This window comes from Erigeron canadensis, chromosome 9 (assembly GCF_010389155.1).
Source record: "Erigeron canadensis isolate Cc75 chromosome 9, C_canadensis_v1, whole genome shotgun sequence".
In the NCBI taxonomy this organism is placed as follows: domain Eukaryota; kingdom Viridiplantae; phylum Streptophyta; class Magnoliopsida; order Asterales; family Asteraceae; genus Erigeron; species Erigeron canadensis.
In genome coordinates, this window is record NC_057769.1 from 23,523,921 (window position 1) to 23,549,370 (window position 25,450).

The following is a 25,450-nucleotide window of genomic DNA, read 5'->3' on the forward strand; positions in this document are numbered from 1 at the left end:
TTGGCCAAACCACAGTGAGGCATGATACAGTTTGAACAACAAGACATCAGCTATTATATAATCTGATATCTAATCTAAACTAACGAGAAAGGGACAAAAGTAGAATACATTGTAACATGTAAGTTAACTTTAGTTTAGCTCTCTAATTATCCATTATTATACTAATTTTGTACATCATTTGGTTTTATATATTCATTAAAGTACACTCATTTTTAAAAAAGTATGTAAACCTTTCCATTAGTTACTAAGCATAAACTTTCACTTGGTTCGATTTATGACATAAAATCATAAATTATAATCATAAATAAAATTGGGAAAATTACCTTAATAGTCATAATTCATAAATGAAGATGTATATCTTAATTTAGACACCTACAAAAATTTTTACTAACTAGCACGGTACTCGCGCAATGCGGAGGTGGTCGGGACGACGATGGTGTGGTGGTGGAAACGACTGTTGGTGGTGGAGGCGGCGTCAAGTGATGTAGATAATGGGTGTAAAAGTAATTGATTTAAAAGGTTAATGAAGATATTTTAAAAGATAAATGAGTGATAGTGTAATTTATTTAGATAATTTTCTCATGTAACATTTTAAGGATAATTGTTTTTTTTATGTATTAGATAGTATAAAAGTATAGATTAGGTATATAGGAGAATTAGGATTAAGAAATGGAGGTATTTTGGGTATAAAAAAGTGCTGAAATTTCCTAAAATAGAAATTTCAATATGTTTTATAAGGAATTATAGATATAGATATATGATCAATCATTTTTTATTATTTTTTTTTAATAAAAAATGAAAGTATCCAATAATATCATGACATGTGTCATATAAGGTACATGTTAAAAAACAAAGACAAAAACAAAAACACTCCCACTTCTAAATCACTATTATAAGCATTCGATTCCCAACTTACTCTAATGATAAAAATTATCGATCCTAAATCACTATTCTATTGAAATTCCTCAACAATCTAACAAACCTATAGTTTTTGTTGAATTAAAGATAAACCGAGCTGACTTCAAATTCAAAAAGACCAATACAATCCAATCATTATAGATTCAGTCATTTGTTACGGTTCATTAAGATACATATTTTCTTAATTGTAATCTTTAAATTATCAACTCAAACATGATCGTTTTGATCCTATTATTCAAATCCTAAGTGGTTGAAAACGAACTGATATTTTTTAATTAAGGATCTATTTTAATTTGCACTTATAATAACCATTTTCGTAATGTTATACAAGTTCTAATATACACTATTTGATATTTTGCACTTATAATCGAAGATGATGCTTTATAGTTAACTTGAAATCATATTAGATAAGGGGTTAGCTAATATGTTGTTAACAACATTTAGTTGGCTGCTGTTGTCCTCATATTCAGTGGGGATAATTATTTATTTATCATGTGAGAAATTTAGGGGAAGCTGTTTGTGAGAGTAGCACTCATGCTATTAACAACATTTTATATTTTCCTATTGGATAAATAGGATATGAAATACAAGTGAAATTTATAACCAATTAAAATTAATATATATGATGTAGAGATGGATGGATGTATGTGTGACACATGGCATGAAATTATTGGATAATTTCATTTCTTACCAAAAGAAGTAGGTATTAAGAAGTGATTGACCAAATTGGTTAATAAATTTGTAGGTGTCTAAATCGTGATATACACCTTGATATTTGACCATTAATGTAATTTTCCCAATAAAATTTATAAATATATCTATAAAAGTCTTATACGTTATATAATTTTCTTTTTTATAGATTAAATTTGTAAATATCTTTAAATTCTTGTTAAGACAAAGAGTTAGCCAATGATATCACAACCTTTCTTGAACAGAGAGCAACTTGAAAGGGAAACTTTAAAGCTTAGACCCAAAAATAATATTAATCTTGGCTCTAATAGGTTAAATGAAAGCCGAGCAACCACATAAGGCTAAGGACCGAAAACTAAAAAGAGAAGAGGTAATCGACGACTCCTTGACTCGGATCCTTGGCCGGTGAGCAAAAATGAGAGGAGGTGAGACACTTAGACTAGTCTTGTGTTATTGGGGAGAAACAATGCTAAGGTAAGGTGTTACTTTACACTTTTTTGTTTTTCAATTACACATTTACACTTTTTAACAATTAATTACAATAGTAATTAATAAAGAACTAGATTAGACCTCGTGCGTTGCACGTTTATAACTTATTATACTGATTATTTCTCTTAAATTATATACAGTAGAAATATCGTAGAAGTTAAGATGAATGATTACATATTGTAAACAATACGTTGATATAAATTAAAGTTTAAAAACCTGATTTTCATTAAGCTCATCATAAATATAGTCACATTGATCTAGTTTTTTTTTTTTTTATAATGTCAACTGGGTCAGATATAAATTAGTCATCATAAATATTAAGATTTGTCCCCTTTTTTCCTTAAAAGTGATGAATTTACAATGATATCTTACAAATAACTTATAACCTATTTACCTGCATGTTATGAGATGCCATATTTTTATTGTAGCTATGTTAACTTGCTATGATTTTTAAATCCTTATGTGGGAAGTTAATTCATTGTTTAATTTATTTTTCAAAATTATAAGTCCTTAATTAATAAGCTTTAACTAATATTTAATATACTTATTAGATAACTAAAAATAATCATTAATAAATTTATCCTAAATGTATGAAAAATGCATGTCGACTTTACAATTATGATAATGTTATCTTACGACAACGACAACGACAATGGTACCCAATCCCGACAAAACGGGGGTATGGGGGAGGTGTGATGTAGACAGACTTTACCCCAATTCAAATGTAGAGAGACTGCTTTCAGATCCACCAGAGTGGAAGGGACCTCCGACCCAAAAGTAAAAAATAGGGTTAGATCCATCGTAGTGAAAGCCTTAATCAGATCTCGATCTCAAACTCTCAATCTGATAATGCCATCTTAATGTATATTAAAAGAAGCAATGAATAAAAAATAATTTCATTATTCTTTAATTTCTAATACTCCGTATGTGATAATGTGTTATGTATAGATAATGTAAGTATATTTCGTTATTATCAAGTATTTTGAATGAAAAATATAAATATAATTTAATTAAATATATTTTTACATCCAAATAATTAAATGTTAAAAAAAGTCAATTTAAAAACTCTATGTTATTAACTGTAATGGTGTGATTAAAATAAAATACCTTAATTTTTAAAAATAATTAACGTTTGTACTCATAATTATTTTATTTATATATGAATAAATATTAATAAATTTACCATTTATCTACATAAACTATATAATATTACTTATTTATTTAGTATTCTTTTTTTTATTATTTATTAAATTAACCATTATGAAAAACTTATTAGATGTGATAAAAATTATCCTTAAATTATCTTCTTTAAAACTATATAAAACAAACTACTTATTTGTAATCTTTTTAAGTTTTAAAATATCAAAAATGCCTTCAATAATATAACTAACATGATCCATAATGTTATTGAATACGTAGTATATCTTTAATGAAATTAATTTACAATATACATTTTCAATTTCTAAAATAACTATACTACTTTTTTATATCGATAAGCTACATTACTCGCCACCGCAACCAATTGCCAATTCCGTTACCCGTCACAACCACTATCACGTCACCGCTACTACTAACGTCGCAACATCGCGCGAGTATTCGTCTAGTAACCCCTAGTTCTTATAAATTAGGAATTTGATTTAATCAACATTCGATTTTTTTAAATTGCCATAGGAATATTTGATATTTGATATAATAGATATTTGTTTAACTTTTTATATCATGTTAATGGAATATAAATGAAAGGTAAGTATATATACCAAGATTATTTATATATATTTAGTTTAACTACATGCCCTAGATTATATATGTGGAGGTGATGAGGATATATATTTATTTATTAGTGTAGTCTAGTTTATGTATTTAGGAAAGAAAGGAAATAACTGAAAATTTGGCTAGCTCAATCGACCTTTGTATTGTTATTACGAAACATAGGTCGCGGGTTCGTACCATGTGACGATTTTTATTTTTAATATTTTAAGTAAAGGCATACTTATGTCTATGTGGTTGATTTTTAGTTTTAATATTTTAAGTAAGACATATTTATGTCTATGTGGTTGATGAGGTGTTGAGCTCCTATCTCCTTGTGATATGAGAACGACACGTAAGAAAAAGATGATGTGGCGAGCATAGAGTTATGTCACATCATCGCTTGGAGATAGATAATCTCTACATTATATAAATCTCACTTCAAAATTTGTTAGTTATTGCCTATGTGGCATGCTTAAAAATGCAAGAAAGCCCAAAAATCATTACAATATTGCTCCTTGGAAGGTCTACGGATTAGTTACTTTTATAAGAAGTTCAAATTTTCGAAAACGGATTAGTTATGCTTTCAAGAAGTTCAAATTTTCGAAAATTTGAAAGTGTAACCGTTCGTGTATTGCTTGTGGCGGTTATTTCCTTGCATGTCTATGTCTATATAAGGCCACTTCCATTCAGTTTTAAGGCATTTCAAAATGTAAACACATAACAGATCAATTTTAGCATGACTTCACTAAACCATGTTTCAATTAGAAATTTGCGTCCAAATAATAAGCCATGTACGATAACGGTTAGAATTTTGCGGCTATGGAAGCAACCTCTATATGGAGATGTTAATTACATAGGTAGTATTGAGATGATCCTGATGGACGAACATGTAAGTATTCATTGTTTGTGAATTTTTCTTTTTTGATTAAATTACTTTTTAACATAACTTTCTTTCGAATTTATAACTAGCTTTTTAACATTCTAATGTATAAACATTTTCATTTTGACAGTTTGATAAAGTGGTTGTTGTTGTTGCAACAATCGGTTTTATTCCAACCGACCAGTTATGGTATTCAATGGAATGTGTGAACTATTCTCAAGAAGTTGTTCTCAAGAAGTTAAGTTGACCGATCTCTACATGGATACAGTCGACATTATTGATGCTTTAAGGGACAACAAAATGTGGATTTGTTGTTCATGTAACAAGGAAGGAGTTCTCATCAATCCTAGGTATATATTTATATTTCATATTAAAACTCTATAATCATTAAGTTGTGTGGTAAAATTGTGTCTCTATTTTTTTTTTTTGGTAGGTTTAATGTGCAAGTTAGGATTGTAGATGCCACTGGTGCTATTGGAGTTAAAATGAATGATTAACAAATATCAAATCTTATACAAAGAATAGCCTATCAAATTTGTGATGAAAATTATGAGGTATATTTGGTTTATTTTAGTGCTAAACTAGATTATTGTCCCGCGTAATACGCGAGATAACATATTTAATTAGTGACAAGTTATCGTTTCACAATATCATACATTGACAAACATATATAAAAGATGTTGAAAATAGATTAATTAGTATCATGGTGCCAAAGTTGTAAATTAATTAGTATCTTGTTGTTAATGTATGTCTTTATATAGAAAAAAAAACATAAAATTTCATGATTTTATGTTTCTATAAACAATTAGTAACACTTCAAATTATTGTGTCAAGTGATAGTTTGAAATTCAATATAAACAGATTTGTTTAGCGGAATATAAATAAGAGCTCTATATGGATTTGACTTCTCTTTAATTAGTGTAACTATATTAGTCATTTTTTACAATTTTCACGTAGTTTAATGTTTATATAAATATACATATAAAGAAAATTTAACAAAACAAAAGTAGTTAGCATTTGAACCACGCATGTCTGAGATGAAACCTAGTATTATTGAAAACCCTCTTAACTATCCACTCATACAAACTTCGAAAGTGTGATTTATACCCTGATGGATTTCCTTAAGGTTTAAGACCTTACCAGTAGCTCACCTTTTGAAAGTTTACTTTTTGTGTTTATAGTTAACCTTTTGAAATTTTTAAAATTAATTTCACATCAATATATTGAGGTTTCGAAATATGTACTTATAGTTAGATCTTTAGAAATTTTCAAAATATTTTTTTAAAATCATGGTTGAATTTTATTATTAATATTGAAACAAATATTGGATTTATGTAACAAATTTAAAAACTAAAATATTTAGGAAATTAAAATCTTAAACTTTTAATGTTTACTTTAATTAACATAACTTATGTAAAAGCAAATTATAATACAATAATTAAGATTTGAAAGTTCATAATATAATCTTATAAGCGACCCTAAATTTCAACTTCTAGATTTATTAGGAAAAACATATAATGAATAACTTATTAAAAAGTGTCAAGTAATAAGTTTTTCAATTTGATAGGATCAACAACATAAGCAAATGCTAATTAAATGAAATAAAATATTTCAGTTGGTTAATAATTATTTAAGAAAATCGTATTTTTGTATATATAAAAGTAAAATTATATTTTTTGTATATTACGCGAGACAATATAAGTACGCGAAATAAACACAATAAGTTTTAAGAATAACATAATTATTAATTATAGATAAAACATGTTAAAATACAATTGTATTGTTATGTAAAGTTTTATTTGCATCAAAAATGGCTTTTAAATTTTTTTTTCTTGTAATATTTTGTCAATATATAAAAGGTAATTGTTCTTGCATTGAAATTTAAATATGCGTACAAAATTAAACTAAGTTAATAAAAAATTTAAGGCATGTAATGAAAAATTCAAACTCATTATGTGTTTATAATCATATACCATGTATTCAATCTCTTTATGTAACTAAGAGATAATACTTTCATAGGTGACATTTTTAGTTTTTTTGTCACATTAGATTTTTAAAGAAGTGTCATATTTTCCATTTAAATTGTTATATCTATGTTGCCATGTACAATCTTTATCATCAATTTTGATCATAATCATTAATCATAATCCTAATCATTAATATTTAATTTTCCATTTTATATATAAGTACAAAGATTATATATATTATACTACTTTTTTTTAATTAATTCAATGATAATTATCTTTTATCAAATAAGATTGTTTATTATATTATGTTTATTTTTTGAAAAGTATTTATTATATTATATTTAATAATTATATACCATGAGAAAGACTTTTATGATTTAAATATTTATGTTTCATTAGTCTTGCTTTTATATTTAGCGTATATAATATATTCATAAATTATAATTTTATTTTTTTTATCAGTCGTAATCTGATAGTTCTTTATATTACCATAACTATGAATAATAATGTAACTATTAATTATTGTTTTTATATTTTTGTTCTCAATTATCCCGCACAACATACGAGTTTAATCTAGTATCTAGTATATATAGTGAATGACATGCTTTTTCTTTTATTAATAAATTAATAGTTATCTATATTAGTTAAATAATAGTCGGATAATCTAAAAGACCTTTAATGTATATAATATAATTGTAAACGATTTGATAACTTAATAATACGGTTACAATATAAACTCATACATGCATGAGTATATATATTAGTTCATTATGTTTACACATTACACTAATCGATCGATCTATGGCTTCCTAGGTATATACATACTTTATTAAATATACAAAATTTAATTATTTCAAATACAAGGACTAATATTGTGTTTTCTTAATATTAGTGATTAAATATTAATGGTGGAAACTGTAAATTAGTGATGGAAAACAAAAAAGTGTAAATTATCCAAAGTAGATGGACTAATGTTGTGTTTACTTAATATTAAATATGGTAATGGTACTATTATTTAGATCTAAGGGTTGTAATTAAAAGTTTGAACTCATCTAACGGTCTTTATTTCTCCATAAAAGAATTTAGGACCTTGTTATATATATTGGTAGATAGATAAAACTTTTCTATGCATTTGAAGTCATTAATTTTTTTTAAAATGGTCATTAGTTGTAATAGGAGTACATTTACTTCGCTATATGCTTGTTTGAACTGGTGTTAAAGAAATTATTTAAGGTTATAGCGCATCCACGTGGGTCTATATATCAAAGTGGGGGAAAATTCATAATACCTATCACATCCAGGTAATCAACATAATCCTTCTTATATGCGCCTACTATGGGCAATCAATTTTATAATTTCTCTCCGGCGTGCAATGTACGCGTTTTAAGCCCTCGTGTATCATTAATAAATCCCAAGGTATATCTAGCATTCTTCTTCTTTAAATTAATCAACTCATAAGAATATTTTTATTATGTCAAACTCAGTTATATTTATTCATTGATACAATCTTAAAATAAAGTTTAAGAAAGATTATTTAGGCTTGTCCGTGCATCGCACGGGGTCTAAGCACTAGTTATATACTAGCATGGTACCCGCGCGTTTCGGCGGATACTATGGACGTGGCGTTTCATATCGTGATTAGTGTCTCAAAAGTTTAAGCGTTAGAACTCGGGCATACAACAGTTATAAAGAGATGTCCCAACTATCCTGAAAAACGTAAGGTTTGATGTCATTAGCATGTTTTAAGGATTTCTAGTTGTTAAACCAACGACCGGCAGAAAACATCATTTATAACACTAAACCTAATAATAATCATAACTAATAAGTGTTCTCATGGTGCATGATTCGTCAGTTTCTTAGTCAATACCAAAATATAAGAATGAGACGGGCAGTTTTACTTTTCTTTGGCTTCCTATTTGGTTAAGCGAGTCATATGTCCGTGCAATGCGACGGGTGAAACTATAAAACTTTTCATGAGTATGAATCTTTCTACAGAATTACAACATCAAACGTAAAAATAGTGATATAGCAGTCGAAGACCGATATTTGATGGTGGTGCAAGCGAACACCCATGTAATGAATAGATAAATTAGTGGAATAGCGGTCGAGGACCGATATTATATTTGATAGATAAATGATGATTATGGCGGTGACTTTTTTTTAAGATGTGGATTACTTGCAGCGGAGAGTCTAACGGACGTTGTTTTAACCGAGTCACGCTAGAGATCTCTTAATAGAAAGAGAAACTCCCAACCAAATTACCCGAAAACACGATATTTAATTGAAATAAAACTTGCATAGTCAAAATTATTACACAAATTATGTATATAAAATATAACTTCATTCTCAATACTTAATAACATTATTATATTGAACATACATAAAATAACTATAACTATAACTCAATATAACCTATAAAATCATTTACAATGTACTCGTATAACTTTTAGAAATTTATTTATTATAAAAACAAACATACAGTATAATGTATGTATGTGTTGACGTGTTGCTATGTGTGAGCCATCTCTTGTCACATTCGTGTCCCACATAGAAAGCATAACACCACCACCATTATTAAATTATATCTTATGTTATTTTAAACTGTTACATATGTTTGTTTAATTAAACTCTAGATCTCAATTCACAAATACTTTTTCTTTCTCTCTCTTTATCTTTCTCTTCACCTACTTCTTTATGCAAGATTTCTTCTTCAAAACCAACAGCAAACTCCTTCCACTACCACCACCAACCATCGACGACCACCACATAGATTGACGACAAAGTCACAAATTCAACAAAGATATTGGTGGTGGTGGTGCCGGTGAAGAAAAAGAAGAAGATATTTGGTGGTTGGTGATGGATAGTGGCGGTGATTATAGGCAGCCATGGCGACGGGTTTGGTTGTGTTCTCCCTAAGCCGCAAACAGAGAGGGGGAAAGGGGTCGTCGAAGCGGTGGTGATTGATGGTCGGTGGTTATCGGAGCGGTAGTGATTATAGAGGATGGTGGTATGGCGTTGGTGGTGGCCGTGGATCAAGGGAGGCGAGGATTGGAGGTGATTTTTAGACGGCGGCGATGGCGAACCTTGAATCACCCCTCTTTGATGTTTTTTCGGCACCCAGGAAAACGAAAAACATAGATTAACTAAATAAGGGCTGTTTTTTCTTTTTATTAATGATTTGATGATGCTTGGGGAGTGTGTTTTAAAATACCAGGACTGCCCCTCACTTATGTTTATTAATCGATAGTAAAGAAGGGTAATTTAGTATTTTCTCATCTAATATTTTTCTAACACTTTTCTAAACTAGGGGGGCTATATTCATTATAAAGGAAATGAGATAGAGATAGAGATAGAGATAGAGATAGAGATAGAGATAGAGATAGAGATAGAGATAGAGATAGAGATAGAGATAGAGATAATGGATTGGTTAATGATCCCTACACAACAACTTTTAGCTATACACAACACTGTATGCATTACACAGTTGTACAGTACAACTATATAATGCATATATTTGTTGTGTATGGTAAAAATAAGTTGGGTAGGGATCACTTGTTTAATGTATTAGAAGAATAAAAAATTAAATAAAAAAGAAAAACGAAAACAAAAACACTCGGCCGACAAGAAAAAGAAACACGATGTAAAGGGGAGTGTTGGTTTGGGAAAACATAGAAAGAAATTAGGGTTTTTTAATTCGTATTGTACTATTGTTGTTTATATTCCTCCGATCGAGGTTGAAGATATCAATGATCTCAATAGAAAAAGGAAACTGCTTCTACTTTCAAGTTCGTCAGGAGACGAGGGAGAATTGGATGTTCCCGGAGGTAAAGTTCATCAGGAGCCCGTGGCAGAATTGGATGTTTCAGCACTCAAAGATCGTGAGGAGCAAAAGCCTGAGTGCATTTTAGGGTTCGAAATTCTCCGGGACTCCAAGGATGAGAACCATGTGGGATGATTTAGGACTCGAAATTCTCAGGGACCTCAAGCCTAAGTGGGATGTGAAAGATTCAGGAATCAGAATTACCGGGGAGCCCAAGAGGGATGTGTATGATTTAAGTGACCTCGATGCGGATGCTTTAGGAATCAGTAGGGGTGTTCATCGGTTTCGGTTATTCGGTTTATTTGGTTCGGGTTTTTCGGTTTTTTTATTTTTCTTTTTCAAAACCAAAACCGAACCAAAACCTAATTCAAAATAGAAATCCATACCGTAAACCAAATTAAAATTCGGTTCGGTTTCGGATTAAAACCAAAAAGACCAAATATGAAAAATACAAATTCATCATTTTGTCTAAGCTAAATTTAACCAAAATAGGTTTGTAATTCCAATTTTTCACCAAAGTAGTAAATTTAAACTTCAAACACGAAATGGATAAATAAGTAACATAATCATTCAAAAAAAAACTAGTCTTAGAAAGTACCAGAACAAATAAATTCTTTTTTATTATCATCATTAAAAAATTTCAATATTTGATATTCAAGTTCTTCATTATTTTTCCATCAAATCTTTTCAAATTTTTACAAAAAATGAATATAGTAAACAAATAAAACATCTAATGTAAGAAGTATATTAATAATGATCCATATAAAATAGATAAATGTTAAATAATTATTGAAATACATAATAATAAGATAAGGTATTCGGTTTAACCAAATTTGTTATCATATACCCATAACCAAACCAAAACCAATTATACAATTCGGTTTCGGTTACAAACCAAACCAAAAACTAAATTCAAATCCGGTTTGGTTTTTTTTGGTTTTTAAAACGGTTCGGTTCACGGTTAAACATGGTTAGAATTACCCGGGAGCCCAAGCCTGAGATCGATGTGGATGATGAAAATGATTATCCAAGACTTAAAGTTCATGAGGAGCCTGTGGCAGATGAAGAATTGGATCTTAAAGATGGTACCGGGTCGCTCCAAGCTATCTGCCACCAATGTTGAAGATATTTGGCATACGAGGTACCAGTTAAGACTTTCGTTTTTTTGTCCTTTTTCTTTTTTTCCCAGTAATGCTTTTATACCTTGTGTTGGACTGTATGAAAACAATCAAGTTTTATGTGTTGGCTCTGATATTATGTGCTCAATTTTGACTCTGTTAGTCCCTTATGTTCAAGTGCAGGGAAATGCTTTATAAATTCTACATGAAATCAAGTTTCTGTGTGTGTGTGTGTGTATATATACATATATTGTTTCAAACTATACCCGATGATATGTGTGCAACAAAGATCAGTAGAAATAGTGTAACATATAAATTTGAGAAACCATTACTATGTGAGAATGGCGGTGGTGCTGATTTCTCTTGGGTAGTTGGGTGATATCTCTTGTGGCTTTGATAATAAAAGGTTGACCTTTTACATGTTTCTTGCACTCATTCGATAATTACGAATGGTTGCTGCTTTAGAGGATCAGTTGCTTAGCATTTGTTGCCTGTTTATGCATTTTTTATTTATGAACGAACGGGGATCTCGAAACAAGGTGTACTGCATGATTCAGAATTGTATGTGAACAGATCATAGACTTATCTGTTGGTAGTTCTGTTATGTTATCTGTTTATGCTATCTGATCTTGTTAATGTCTTGGTCGTTGAGCTTTTCTGTTTCTAATGTTCTCATCTTTGATTGTTATTATTCAGTCACTTTTCTTCTATTCTGTCCGTTTCTGTCAAGTACTAGGAATTGAAGTTTACCAAATACTTCTTTCAATCGGTCTTTAATTCAACTTGGTTTTTGCTATTGACCCCTTTGTTCAGCATGCAACGAAAAGTTTGTTTAATCATTTATCCACGAAATGAAATAGTTCTAAAGAGCAGATTATCAAATGTCAAGGATACACATATTATTTCTTGTTACGATTCCTATTTTATTCTAAATGGGCCAGGAGTACCCCTTTAAGTCATACCCTTTGATTAATTCTCGAGTGATTAAATCTCTGTCATAATCTACCAGGAAGAAAAGCACTTATGTTTTCATAATAATACTTTATATGGTAGTTGTCTCTTTACTACTACATGTATACAATACATTGCAACATGCAATAGGTACGAAATCAGATACCTTTAATGGTGTCTGCATTTTTGGCAAAAGTGCTATTAGAATAGTGTTCGCCTCCCCTACCATCTTTACATTTCAAAAGTCTTTTTGACTAGCTTTACAAACATCATCCTACCACCTCTCAGTCTCATTGAAGAACCTTGAGATGAATCTCTTGGGGCCTTGTGTCTTGTTGCAGCGGTATTAAGCATATCCTGATATCCACTAGACAACCTACTGACCTAGTCATTACACTTAAATCTTGATTTGAATGTCTGATTACTTTCTATTTGCCAATTGGTTGTAAGTATGTCTGCCCTTTCACCTAGAAACATCAAGTGATTGGCACAGCAGGACCCTAACCTGTACCGTGTTCATCACACATTCTTCTTTCTGTTTTTGTGACTTCTTCCCATCACAACCTTATGGAAGTAAGCTGTAAGCATTATTTGTACTTCTTTAAACTTAATGACCTTTGGTTTTTAAAAGAGTAACTATTCATCATTTCTAACATCTCCATTATAGTCTGTAAGCATAAGTACTTAATTTCTCTTAATTGGTTGTTAATAGGGTCTCTATCAAAAAATGGATCAACAGCTTTTAATTTTTCCATACAATTATTAACTTTGTCAAATAAGTTGCCATCTTGCCAGTTGAGTTTATTCAGATACACTTTCAAGTATTTCAACATTCGATTGGTTAGTTCTGCTCCCTTGTAACTGTCGGGAGAAGTCAACGTTATCAATGACATAGTTGGAAAACCCGAATGCTTTTTATCCTGTCTTCTCAACTTTTGGGAAACTCAACATGCTATTGGGCTATCATTTACTTTTATTTACCTATTTCTATTTTTACACCATGCATTTACTTTGTTTTCTGTTGGTTAAATTTAACATTACGGATCTGTTTTTTCTGATTATGGCTGTACTTTGTAGAACTTTTGATGCTTTGACTTCTTCAGTTACAATAGTTTTCATACACTTTATAAATTGCTCAAATTATATCTGAGTTTCAAAATGGGCAGGCGAGTGATGGGTGAAAATGAGTCACCTTGCCAGTAACTTTTTTTTTTGTTAGTGTGTGAGATATTGTTACAGAAATATTATTACAAAAGTAGTCTGATATATATTTTGAGAAAGTCGATGCAAGGTTATGAATGTACGCGCTAGAGGCTGTTGACCTGTGTGGCTCATTCTTTTTTGCTTTTTGTTTTTCTAATTTTACCCATGGATCAACAATCTTTAGTAGACTCGAACTGATTGAAGAATAACTCTTGTATGCCCATCATCAAGTTACAATCGGATGTTCCATATAGCGTAACTATATATATATAGGGGTTGGTTATTGTAAAACAAGTATTAAAGTAAAACAAATAGGACAAAATCTTGACCTTTAGATCATGGTAAAACGGATGCACGAAGATTCACGCAACATACATATATATATATATATATTGATGGACGATGATTTTTATGATGTACGGTAATTTTCAGTGAAGAGAAACCTATTGTTTTATTTGTTTTACATTAATACTTGTTTTACTTTACCTAGAACCTATGTATATATATATATACCTAGAACCTATATATATATATATACTTTGATTCATAATATCATGTAGTTGAATTTCGAACTTATATCAAGTCTTTGCGTTAGTGTCACTTTGTGATTGCCTACAATTTATCTTTGATCTGATTCTTCATTATGTCATATGATGAATATGTATTTGAAGAGTATATATTTAAAATGTGTTATAACCTATTCCTCACCTATTCTTCATTACTAATCCACGGTATTTATGCAATGTGGCCCCTTCAAATAAACCGGGTAAATCTTCTATGAACACAGAACGTTGCTGCTAGTGGATTTGAGCATGAGTCTCCACAATGTACAAGAGTTATTTCTTGTCACAATTTATGTACAATTGTTTATAGATACTATCATTGACATCCTGGAAACCTGATCATACTTTTCTTGGAAACTGGATAGGTGGACTCGCCGATAAATAATACGTCGCCAATTAAAAATTGACAAATCACAGTCTCAGTGGTGTATATTTTATGCAACTCATCAATTACTGTCTGGCATATGTAACGTCTTTGTTTTTTTCTATATGTATAAGTATAGTAACTACCTGGTTTCGTGGCTTTGCGTTATGAAAGACTTGGTTATGCCATTAGTTTCATATATATGTTGTAATAGGTAGAGATAATGCCTCTTTAAGTCAGTGTGATTTGTGCTTAAAAGGATTATTCATAGTTCAAGTGGGTTTGTTGATGTCTGATGCATGTAACCTCTTTGTTTTTTTTTAGCTTAACTGAGGTATCCAACCCGCTTTGTAAGCCGAATAATCCCGAGGTGACCACCAGCTCTACTGGTAGCCCAGAGGCCAAAGTCGTCGTGAGTGAACCTCTTTTTGGGTAAAGAAGTCGTCGTGGGTGAACCTCTGTGCCCACAAGAGGGTATAATTTTTGCTCCTTGTTTTTCTTATATAATTAAATTTAGTCGGTGTGGCATTAACTTGTATTGATGACTTGGTAATGTCACCATTGGTTTCGTGTATTCTTTTAACTCTATAGAGAGTAATGCTTTTTTAAGTCAATGTGGTTTGCATCTAATAGGATCATAAATTGTCTGTCATTTTGCTCTGAGTCAGAGAAAGGTAAATATATAGGAGGTGTGACTTCTGAGTAGGAAATTTTTTCCTTGAAGTAAACACAAACAGTAATATATATGAAGCTGTTACAGTTTCGTCAAGTAAATTTATGATTTTCGAGTTCCTAAATATGCACCATATTTATTAGGTCATCTTTAGATTTGTTAGGAAGCTTATTTTACTATGCTTAAATGGTAATCCTTCAAATATTTAAGATTGTTTTGTGCTGTTCAGAGGTCTTTGTAAGATTTCAATTTCGTTGAAAAATATATTAGGGGATTTTCTTGAATGAACTGTAGAGAAATTTAACTTCAAAGCCTGTTACTTTCGATTCCATTTACTAATTTTATGTTTTGAGGAAAATTCAAGTATGTCTGTCATCATCTATTTGTGATTAAAAGTATTGATTTTTATTTATAACGTTTTGTCATTTTTATTATGGATTTCCGATCCAAAGCAGGAAGATGGCGCATTTGCATGACTTACCCCTTGACCTTCTGGATCTTATCATCGTATTGTTAGCAATATTCACTGATGGCGCCAGAGACCTGACAAGATTTGCAGTAACGTAAGTATTCACAACCAACTTATTTCTTATATGCTTCTTAATGATGCTACTTGGAGCGTTCTTAGTTATCTCACTGAGAATTATGTGCAGATGCAAGCAGATTCAGAGAATGGCTGGACGAGTGCATATCCTAAGTATAGTCAACTTACACCAGTTTTACAGATGACTACACAAAGCATCGTCACCCTCATGACCTCCTTTGTGTGTGCGCCACAGCTGGAAATCGAGAGGCCATGTCCATACTTGCAATGGTAATGATTTTTGCAGAATTGTCTGAATATTTCTCTCTTATACCAATGCGCCAATATTAGACTCATTTTGTACATAAACGTTTATTTGTATTATTATGTTCATTTTTGATTTATTAGACAGATTGTTAAATACGGGCACAATATTAGGGCGTGTCAAGACGGGTCAAGTCAATTCGATGAATACCTAAAACCAATATTCTCAGTTAGTAAATCTGGACAAAAAGCTAATAAGAATGATCCAAATTTCTAAATAAAAGTTGTAAGCATTTGTTAGGTCTTTGGCTACTTTTCCGGTCTTCCCCCCATAAAACATGTTTCCTTTTAACCTTTTTTTTTAAAAGGAAACGAATCTTATATGACCCAAAACTTATACATTTTTAGTCAAATAGGTTGAAGTTACTCCTTTTGTAAGACTAAGCAGATGTTAAAGGACCGCTATAAACGATCACGTGAATTGAAAATGTCGGTATAAAATATCGGTTATAACGGTCTCGGACCGAGGACCGATATTTGAGATATCCGTTATAGTGGTGATATAACCGTGGTATAACGGTCGGTAATTATAAAAATAATAAATTTTTTTTATGTTTACAAAAATGCTCAAAGTTAAATAAATATATTAGCCAAAATTAACAAATGATTTTGAGGGTTAAAATGGAAATTTTGTATTGCAGTTAGGAAAGTTGGAAGACAACTACGTTGAAATCAAGAGTTTGGCCGTTGACCAATGACCATCACCAATTTCGAGTCCAATTTCCAGGCGGGATATTTTTTATAGCTTTGGTATCATCAATTTGGGTTGGACTATTTATTAGTTTTGTGTCATAAAAAGGAAAAGAAATGAAAGAACCGTTATTATCAGTGTTATAACCAAGATTACAAATCAAAATATTGGTAAATACCACCGATATTAACAGAACCGTTATTTTGACCGGTATTTTGATGAGGGACCGGTAACCGATGTACCACCGTTATTAACAACATAAGGTATATGGACTAATGCATTCCCATGCACTTGTGAGATCATTTATCCCGCTATGGCTACTGTACTGATATTTTAAAGATGCGTCGACACTTGCTCAACTATGTGGCATCATGTGCTGGATACAGGGCGGTTCGTGCATTTGGCATCCTTACTGCGATCAATAAAATGTGTTCTGAAATGGTTCACAAAATTAATGCATATCGCATCTCTATCAGAGAATATGATAGTTTTGAAACAATCTGTCCTTGGAGATACTTAACAAGGACTTGGGTGATGATCGTAAAAAAGTGCTCGTCATATTTGATAAAGTTTTCCACTCGAAACCTATTTGAGTTTTACGACTTCAAATAAATGATAAAAGAAAATATAATGTTATAAGTTTTTTGTAAAATGTGTGTAGTGTTATTCACAAGCTTTTCTGGGTTGGAAATATGAATTTACAGACCAATATTGGCAAAACACAGATAATCGTGATACAGTTTGAACAAGAAGATATCTAATCTAAACTAATAAAAAAAGGACAAAATTAGGGGTCTAATGATTTACATCAACCCATAAAAAAAAAAGATTATAATACCATCAATCACAACTATATTCAGTTATAAATACCTAATATAATACTCAGATATAGTTACAACATTGATGGGTGTAGTGGTCCATGTTGAAATCATGACGTGTTGGGACCATCACTTGCTAACAATGAGAGCCATTATGAGCTTTTTTAGGCACAAAAATTATTTTATTTATGATTACAAAATAAATTTTCCCACGTTTTTAATTAATTTTCTTTCAAAGAAATTACATCAACAGGATAGAGGACTACATTATGTGGTATTAAACAGTAGCATTTGATTCACGGATTTTGATGAAATTAGAATAAAATTTTATTTCTTAATGTATTTTGGTAATCGCCTAGTGGTCACCAGCCGTCACTTCTCAAGGGATATCCTGAGTTCGAGTCATGCCAAAAGCAAACTTGAATTAATCAGGAGATTATTAAATGGTTGAGATTCATTTAGATACTAGCCTGGTTGAAGGATTCGGGTATACATGGACAAGGAGATCTTATTCAATTATTATTTTTTTTTATTATTGTTTAAAGACCAAAGAATTTCATTAATTTGATGAGATTTCTATTTTTGGGGTAAGAGAAGAAATTTCAATCTATCGGTCATGTAAATCTTTAAAAAAGATAAGATATTTGGTCAAATTTCATTAATTTAAATTATAGCTTTTTGGCGAATTCTATTTCTTTCAAAATATTCTGTAAGAAATGGTTGTTTCTCGTAAAATAAGCTTTGCCCATAAGCTTATTATAATTGGTTTCTGAAAAACTAATTTTATTATTAAAAGAAGTTGGTCCGAGAAAATATACAATTCAACGATCCCTAATTTTCTATATCTCCACCAGCCAAAGAAAATTCCAACTCGCACAAAACAACGATGGCATCAACAATCTCTCGCAGACTGGCATCCAAGTTCTTAAACCCTAAATCTTCATCTGCTCTGTTTTCACTCTATCATCCCACTTTCTTAAACCCTAATCATTCCCATAAATTTATCTCAAATGTCACAACTTTTAATCACCAATCATCATTTCCAACAATACCCATCTCCCCAAATCACACTTTACTTAAATCGATCATCACTTTAAACCCTAATTTCAAAACCCCTAATTTTTATGAAACCCCAAGATTCTTATCAACCAACACTCCCCAACCTAATCCTGAAGAAACCCAGGAACCAAATGAGAAACCCAAGAAAACCCTTGAAGATTTTAAGCATCAAGAAATCACAGGTCCAACTGTTGAACGTGATGTTTCTGCACTTGCTAACGAAACCCGCCAAGTGCTCGATGAAATGTCTAAGACAGTTTTCACAGTTAGTAAAAGTTTAGCTCTTTTGGGGTTGTTTCAGTTGGGTTTAGGAGCTTGGATTTCGTATGTGACTACGTCGAATCCGATCCCAGAAGTGTCTGTGCAGAGCTGTTTGGCTTTCGGGTTGCCTTTTTCTCTGTCATTTATGTTGAGAAGGTCGTTGAAACCCATAACATTCTTTAGGAAAATGGAGGAGCAAGGCAGGTTGCAGATTCTGACTCTTACATTGCAAGTTGCTAAGAATTTGAATGTGTTCTTTGCACGGTTGAATGTGGTTTCGTATTTGTGTATTGGTGTTGCTTCTCTTGGATTGCTTGTTATTGCCTTGTATTGATAGATTGTCTTTAAAGTTTTTGGCATATAAAATTGCAGTCTTTCAGATGATAATATTTCATAGAAAGAATCCTCGGTACTATAGTTGAATTTGAACACCATAGTTTTCTATAATAAATTTGATTCGGGTTTTTGTTTTGTGTTCGAGACAATATCATGATAAATCTTTCGTTGCGTATGCGATTAAGGCACTTGTTGCTTTCTTAATATGTTTATGCTTACCTTAATTACTGTTTCAAGTTTCTTAACCAAATTTGTTTCACACCAGGTGCTTTGGTTGCTTAATTTAAATTGCTTTGTGTGCCTAAACATATTTGAAACTGCTTGTTTCTGAAGCAGTTTTCAAAACACTATTTGGGATTTGCTTATATGCCTCAAAGGCAAGCAATAAGCAATTCCAAACATAGAATAGTTTTGTTTGAGTTGTTCTTTTCTGTATATTCTTTCATTTGCTCCCGAAAGGTGAGGCTGCTGCTATGCAATATGAAAAAATTAAGACCCCAAAATGATGGATAAATCAGATTGAATTAAGATTTTTCGTAGAAACGGATCATTCATTAGCAGTAGTTCATGTCTACAGAACATGCACAATCAACATAATGTGTATCGAATAATAACAAAATGAAACAAGAATAATGTTGCACTCTGTTTTTTGGGTAGCATCGTGTTGTGGTTATGGATTACAGGTACAGATTGGGTTGGATGAAAACATGCCCAAGATCAAAATGCGTAGCTTTGGCGTGATCTTTTGGTAAAGCGTATCTACCTGTAAATTTTATAACACCCAACTGTTTAGTACAAGTAGTGTCACTGAAATACCACATTATTTACAATGTAACATGTGCATGTGAGGTTACAAGAATGCTAACTAGGACAACCAATACCCAAAACAAGCTATGTGATCGACTCTCTTTGGGGGTAATGAATTTATTTTTTTGAACGGCAAGCTAATCTACTTTTACTCTTAAATTACACGTATACATGGGACGGAGCCTAAGACTCTCGAAAAACCATCCAATATTCCACCCCTATAGATATTAAAAGTAAGACTTCAACCCGGTGGTTAACCTAAGGTCAAAGACCTTACCAATGGGCCACCAACATCATTGGCTTTGGGGATAATGAGTTAATCTTCGGTTTATGTGTTTGATACTATAATGTTTAACCTTTAAGTTGTTAGAATGGAGAGCGGCGATAAAAGCACAAACCCTAACGGCGACACAAACCCAAACCGCAAAGAAAGTCTGAGACGATCAGAAGATGAAGATGAAAAGAATCAAGGATGGCAAGTCCATAACAGAAAGAACAACTCGGGCATGTCACGTTCTCTAATAGATAGCGTCTAATAGCTAGCGGTTCTGCTGTGTGGGTTTGGCCAATTCGATGAATGAATTAATTATCTCTCTTCTTGTTAGTCTAGCAAATTCAGGATCTTCGAGAGACTTTCTAAACAACACACGCTTTTTATAAACATCATCCCAAAGCTATACGCTCCCAAGAGCACCAAAATTTTCTTCCTTGTGGTCAGAAAGATTCCCTTGGCAATACTATCTAAAACAGTTTCCAGGGTATTTTTGTTGACGCTAGTTGCAATCACAATACATATGCGAGTGTGCTGACATGTATCCTCCAGGAGTTTATAAGTTGAATGCAAGTTTCGTAAATGTTACCATTATCGAAACTTGATACTCTTATAAATCGTTCGAATCTCCTTATCAGCATCAACAAATTTTGAGAACTTTTTTTTATGTCCCCTTCTGAACCCAACTAAGTCGTTTGCTCAATAATGGACATTAGTATTGCTCTATCACAAATTTTGGAGTGTTTGTTATATTTCACAATATAAGGAACGAGATCTTCGTTTATCAAATATTGAACTGGCGTGCATGCCCAACAAAAAAACTTTAATGCAAGAATTACAAAAGAACCAACAAGAAGCTTATGTAAAGGAAATACTATAAATATCAAAACTCATGCATTTAAAACAAATTTTTTTGTATAATTATTTAGTGATTTTATTAATTTCTTAAATTGTTTTTTTCATATCTTTCTATTTTCAGTTGAAAAATACGCTAACCCAATCACAATACATATGTCATTGTGCTATCATGTATAGTTAATCGCCAAGTTTTTTAATGTTACCATTGTCCAAAATTTTAATGTTACAAATTTTGGGAATTTTATGTCCTTTGCTGAAAGCTAAATAAAATAAAATAATGGAAAGTAGAAAGTGATGCAGGCCCAAGCTCAGGTAGTGATAATCAGGCTCTTTTATACTTAGAAAGTCAAAACAAAAAGAGACATTCACTAAAATGGGCATAACTTGAGCTACAGAGCTCCGTTTTGGGCGTATGACCAGTCACAGCGACCGCATAAACGAGACGTATCAAGTTGCATACAGCCAAAGGCGGTTTGGTCGACCTTCGAGTCCCAAAATGGCCTTTTTTTAATGAGTTTTGGACATTTTTATATGTTTTTTCGGGTTCTTCAGATTTTCTTTTTGTTATAACTTTCGGCCCACTTATGTTTTGAGGCTCATTCGAAATTTGCAGCTCTATTTATATGTATCAGAACATGGGAAAATGATCAGTTTAACATAAATCAAATTTTCATTTTTTTCCAACACATGTGTGTTTGTGTGAAATTCCTAACTTTCGGTATTCTCTTTTGAATCAACAAACTTTAGAAGGATTGTTTCTGGGTATTCTTAGAATCAACAGAATCAATTATTTATCCTTTATTTCTGTCTGCGTCAATTGGTATCAGAGCCTAAATTACTGGTCGATATGCCTCCCAGGAGAAGAAATGTTAATGATGTCCATGAGCAGGATCTGGAGGAGCGAATTACAAAAAGATTGAAGGGGCGATTGGAGGAGCAGTTGGATCAATTTGCTGATGATTTGATTAATCAGATGAATGCCTTGATGAATCAAAGAGGGCGTCATAATCGTAATTATCATGAAGAAGAGGATGAAAATCTGTTTGGTGGTGGTAGTGACTGTTCATTTTCTGATGAAGATCCACAGCCAAATCAACGGGGTAATAACAACCGTTGGGAGTTTGGAATAAGGACCACTATTCCTGAGTTTGATGGTGATACTTTGAGCCCAGAAATTTTCATTTATTGGCTTGCTGTTGTTGAAGAAGTTTTCGAATTCAAGGGGGTTCCAGAAGACAAGAAAGTTTCACTAATTGCTACTAGGCTTTGTGGCAGGGCATCTGCTTGGTGGCAACAATTGAAACTTACACGAATGAGGGTTGGAAAGTCAAAAGTCAGAACCTGGGAGAAGATGAAGAAGTGTATGAGAGCCGACTTTATTCCTCATAATTATCAACGTTTAATGTACCAGTGGTTGCAGAATCTGAAACAGGGTTCTAAATCTGTTGAAGATTACACTACTGAATTCTATCAGTTAATTGCAAGAAATGATATTCAAGAGACAGAAGAACAGCTTGTCTCTCGTTACATTGGAGGGTTGAGGGTCCAGATTATGGAATTTGTTAACATGTTTGATCCTGTAAAACTTTCTGAAGCACATCAACGTGCCCTAGCATATGAGAAACAAAACCGACGGGTTGGTGGTTCATCTTCTGCCATGACGGGGGGAAGTTCAGGTTCGGGCCCCACGACATCTCATTTTGTCCCTAACCAAGCAAAATAGGTTGGAGGAACCTCTGGTACAGTTTCAAAAGGGGCAAGTTCTAGCGGCTTGAAATGCTTTAATTGTGGTGAATCTGGTCACCGTCAGTCAGAATGCAAAAAGCCTGGCAAGAGACACTTGTTTGTTGATCCGGATGACGGGGGAGATGATGAGGAGGCCAATGGAGACTATGAAGAGGCCCCAGTGTTTGATGAAGAGCCCGAATGTGATGAAGAAGAGGTGGCTGGAGATGTGGGAGTGAATTTGGTGGTTAGAAGATCGTGCTATACACCAAAGGCTAATGAAGATGACTGGCTTAAACATAACATCTTCCATTCAACATGTACCGTGTTGGGGAAGGTTTGCTCCTTTGTTGTTGATCCAGGAAGTTGTGACAACTTGGTTTCCGACGAGGCTGTCAAGAAGTTGGCCTTGAAAACAGAAAACCACCCTAAGCCATACAAGCTTCAGTGGCTTAAGAAAGGAGGCGAGGTAATAGTATCTAAACGTTCTCTTGTTCCTTTTTCTATTGGTAAACATATAAGGATGATGTATGGTGCGACGTAGTTCCCATGGATGCATGTCATTTGTTGTTGGGTAGACCTTGGGAGTATGATTGTGATGTAGAACATATTGGGCGAAAAAATACTTATAGTTTCCTGTTTAATAATGTGAAGATCACTTTGTTGCCTAGTAAACCTAAGGTTGTAGCCACCAAACCCACTGGCACCCTATTGACTCGTTCTCAGTTTGAGGATGAGTTGGAGGAGGATGATGATATTTATGTGTTGATAGGAAAATGTTAGGTCCAGATTTACTGGACTCGCTCCAGACGTGACTAATGGAGCGCTCTGAAGATTTGTCCAGAAATTATGTGAAGACCAGTGAACCATTTACTTGTACAGGAATCTGGATTCCACCAGATTGGTTCACTGGACTTCACTCCAGTCAAGATCTTTTCACTGAAGAACATTCTCATTGAAGTCGAAGACTGAAGTCTGGAGAAAGAAGTCTGACAAATGGCGGAGCTCACTGGCAGTTTTACCAGATCTCATGACCGGAGATCACTTCAGTGTTCTAGACCTTACAAGTCTGAACACTGATTACGAGAAATTGACTTTATGCCTTTACATTCCTTTACCCGGACAATCCATTTGTCTTTTGTTAAAAGCCTTACACGCATGTAAAGGTGGTTGGTTAATTAGAAGACAAGTCACTATCAAGTGACTTTATTCTTGTACTTTAACCAATGCATTTAAGGAATTAAAGTAATTTCCTTAAATACATGTAACCATATTTGTACGGCAAAAAGAATATTATATTTATTCTCTTTGCCTATAAATACCAAGTCACTTACCTCGTCCAAATTACACTTTTGCAATTTGGTGCCTTTGCTCAAATACTCTCGATCTAAACAGTTATACTTCACAACTTTAAGTATTTCGATCAAAAGAGTTTATTTAGCAAATATTAGATCACTTGTAATTCATAAGGTTGTTTAGCTACTTACTTTGTAATATCTTAGTTCCGCAACAACCTTGTATTTTATTTAACATCAATAAATAAAATACACTTGAAAATTACATTGTGTCTCACCATTTACTTTACTTGCTTATCTTTATATTGCTTAAGTACGTATTACTTTATATATATTCTTGCATTTATATTTATTGTAATACTAGTCCAATCTAGTGCTTACTTGACTTATCGCATTTATACTAGTCCAATCTAGTGCTTACTTGACTTGTTGTATTCTACACTTGTGGGTTAAACCATCAAGTGAGGGACTTCACAATTGGTATCAGAGCGGAAGGCTAATATACTTGCCTAGATCCGTATTTTCTTGATGGCCAACCCAGAGAATACACAAGGAAACCCTTTAAATACAGGACCTCCCCCCATTATTGAAACTGAACAGACTACTGACCATGTTAACAATAATCTTCCACCACCACCTCCTATTCCTGCTTCTCCACACGTGCATGTGCACTACTCAAACACTCCTGTTCCCAAATTCAGCGGGAATGGTGATGAATTTGGTACGTGGAAAGCTAGGATGATATTACATATTACTGGAATTGAGAGGAACATGATAAAAATTTTAAATGAAGGACCTTATATTCCTAGAAGTCCTCTCAATCCACTTCTTGACCCTCTTGGAGCAAGATCTGGAAGGGAAAAGAGAGAGGAACACTGGTCTGAAGAGGATAAAAGACTTGTTAATATAGATACTATTTTGAAAAATATGATCCTCGGGGCTGTTCCTGAATCTCTTATTCCCACACTAGTTCTTTATCCTAGTGCTAAAAGCATGTGGGATGAACTAGTAAACCAGTATGAAGGTGGTGATGACACTATTGTTACCAGGAAAGTGTCTTTAAATAAGAAGTACAAGTCATTCTTTGTTATGCCCAA

General features: G+C 32.4%; 3 protein-coding genes across 8 annotated transcripts; all 3 read left to right on the forward strand.

Moving 5' to 3' along the window:
• The first annotated feature begins 11,387 nt into the window (after nucleotides 1-11,387).
• LOC122582923 lies at nucleotides 11,388-16,453 on the forward strand. 6 transcript variants are annotated; one of them, XR_006321285.1, is made up of 4 exons: nucleotides 11,388-11,654; nucleotides 15,037-15,186; nucleotides 15,838-15,948; nucleotides 16,039-16,310. XR_006321285.1 is itself a non-coding variant. In XM_043755352.1 (3 exons), the coding sequence occupies exons 1-3, from the start codon at nucleotides 11,518-11,520 to the stop codon at nucleotides 16,112-16,114; spliced, it is 324 nt and encodes a 107-aa protein (XP_043611287.1). In that variant the 5' UTR covers nucleotides 11,399-11,517; the 3' UTR covers nucleotides 16,115-16,310. The 6 variants fall into 6 exon arrangements, 2 of the variants coding, with proteins under 2 accessions (XP_043611287.1, XP_043611288.1); XR_006321284.1 differs by having other exon boundaries at nucleotides 15,841-15,948; XR_006321287.1 differs by lacking the exon at nucleotides 15,037-15,186 and adding an exon at nucleotides 16,317-16,453 and having other exon boundaries at nucleotides 11,398-11,654; nucleotides 15,841-15,948; nucleotides 16,039-16,199.
• Nucleotides 16,454-18,512: 2,059 nt separating this feature from the next.
• On the forward strand, nucleotides 18,513-19,527 carry LOC122582595. The gene has a single exon (XM_043755007.1). It carries the CDS (start codon nucleotides 18,628-18,630, stop codon nucleotides 19,393-19,395), a length of 768 nt encoding a protein of 255 aa, XP_043610942.1. The 5' UTR covers nucleotides 18,513-18,627; the 3' UTR covers nucleotides 19,396-19,527.
• Nucleotides 19,528-22,180: 2,653 nt separating this feature from the next.
• On the forward strand, nucleotides 22,181-23,841 carry LOC122583367. Its single transcript, XM_043755781.1, has 3 exons — nucleotides 22,181-23,009; nucleotides 23,079-23,527; nucleotides 23,581-23,841. Exons 1-3 carry the CDS (start codon nucleotides 22,181-22,183, stop codon nucleotides 23,839-23,841), a joined length of 1,539 nt encoding a protein of 512 aa, XP_043611716.1.
• Nucleotides 23,842-25,450: the final 1,609 nt, after the last annotated feature.

Coding starts and splice junctions, on each gene's coding strand:
- LOC122582595 (XM_043755007.1), top strand. CDS start 18,628: ATGGCATCAACAATCTCTCGCAGACTGGCATCCAAGTTCTTAAACCCT.
- LOC122583367 (XM_043755781.1), top strand. CDS start 22,181: ATGCCTCCCAGGAGAAGAAATGTTAATGATGTCCATGAGCAGGATCTG. Junction 23,010..23,078: donor CATGACGGGGGGAAGTTCAG/GTTCGGGCCCCA, acceptor CCTCTGGTACAG/TTTCAAAAGGGGCAAGTTCT. Junction 23,528..23,580: donor GGCTTAAGAAAGGAGGCGAG/GTAATAGTATCT, acceptor TAAACATATAAG/GATGATGTATGGTGCGACGT.
- LOC122582923 (XM_043755352.1), top strand. CDS start 11,518: ATGTGGATGATGAAAATGATTATCCAAGACTTAAAGTTCATGAGGAGC. Junction 11,655..15,837: donor GAAGATATTTGGCATACGAG/GTACCAGTTAAG, acceptor TCCGATCCAAAG/CAGGAAGATGGCGCATTTGC. Junction 15,949..16,038: donor CTGACAAGATTTGCAGTAAC/GTAAGTATTCAC, acceptor AATTATGTGCAG/ATGCAAGCAGATTCAGAGAA.